The following is a 1,375-nucleotide window of genomic DNA, read 5'->3' on the forward strand; positions in this document are numbered from 1 at the left end:
TTACTCCCACTCGATGGTCCCTGGGGGCTTGGAGGTGATGTCGTATACCACGCGGTTCACAGACCGCACCTGGGTCGCAGTTGCAATAAAGAGCGCGTGAATGTGTGTGCGTGTGTGTGTTTGTGTGTGTGCGCGCTCGTGCGTTTGCGCTTGCAAAGGGGGCGTGCGCGAGCAGCAACGTTGGCCAGCCACGCGCGTTGCGTTGATACGAAGCCTGGTGACAGTGCTAAGGAAACCCCACCACCCGTCTAGTGCAGAAACAGGTTCCTTCTGTGCACTCGCACCCTGCAGCGCATGCACATGCACATGCACATGCGCGCGCGCGCACACACACACACACACGCACACACACACACACACACACACATACACGCACAGAGCATCAGACGCACCACTGTACCAACCCCGCCCCCCGCCCCACCTTGTTGCAGATGCGGGAGCTGACTGTGCGCAGGAACTCGGGGCTGAAGGGGTACCAGTCCGCCGTCATGCCGTCCCCGCTGGTGACGGCGCGCAGGCCCACCACGTGCGAGTGCGTGCGCTGGTCGCCCTGCACGCCCACAGACTTGATCGGCAGGAAGACCGCAAACGCCTGCGGCGCGCGGAGGATTCGGGGGGGGGGGGGGGTTCGCATGTATGTGTGTGTGTGTGTGTGTGCGTATGTGCCGGCAAGTTGTGTGTGTGTGTGTGCGCGCGCGCTTCGGCACATCCATACGGTCCTCCTAATGTTCTTGCCAACACATGCCTGTGTGGACATGGATGAGGGTGTGCGCGCTCGCAATCTGCAAGATGCGGAAAGGATCGGTTATGTGTGGCCGAAATCCCAATTGATTGATCCTAACAATCAACAACATGGGCCTGACAATTGACAACATTATGGGCCGGTTAATACCGTGCACTTGCTTGAAGATCTAATTTCCCGGGCAGGCCGCTGCAGGACCGGCTGGCGTACCCACCTGCCAGATCTGGTCGTAGAGCCCAAACTCCCTGATGGTGTCGATGAAGATCTCATCGACCGCCCGCAGCACTTCCAGGCGGTCGTCCGCGGTGACGTCACCCTGGGCGGAGCGGCGGAGGGGATGTCAATGGGAGGCCAGGGTGAAGAGAAGACAATACCAGCTGGCCAGCATACGCAAGTGCGGGTGTGCCGTGATGTACATGCTGTGTGTACATGTTTGTGTGTGTGTGTGTGTGTGTGTGTGTGTGTGCGCGCGCGTGTGTAGTCACATGCCGTCTGGAAACGCTACTCATAAGCAGCTGTCCCGGGGCACCCACCAGGATCCTGACGCCCATGCCGGGGCCCGGGAAGGGGTGGCGCTTGATGAATGGCTCCGGCACGTCCAGGAGGCGCCCAATGGCGCGCACCTGCGTCGCG

The 1,375-nt window shown here is 60.8% G+C and overlaps 1 protein-coding gene across 1 annotated transcript; it reads right to left on the reverse strand.

Annotated features, from left to right (window-relative positions):
- Window positions 1-1,293, reverse strand: MNEG_11219 (GMP synthase (glutamine-hydrolysing); the record flags this gene model as incomplete). Its single annotated transcript, XM_014040311.1, has 4 exons — window positions 1-69; window positions 422-592; window positions 957-1,058; window positions 1,276-1,293. The coding sequence occupies 4 exons, from the start codon at window positions 1,291-1,293 to the stop codon at window positions 1-3; spliced, it is 360 nt and encodes a 119-aa protein (XP_013895765.1).
- Between the last annotated feature and the right edge of the window lie 82 nt (window positions 1,294-1,375).

This window comes from Monoraphidium neglectum (genome assembly GCF_000611645.1).
Source record: "Monoraphidium neglectum strain SAG 48.87 unplaced genomic scaffold scaffold02643, whole genome shotgun sequence".
In the NCBI taxonomy this organism is placed as follows: Eukaryota; Viridiplantae; Chlorophyta; class Chlorophyceae; order Sphaeropleales; family Selenastraceae; genus Monoraphidium; species Monoraphidium neglectum.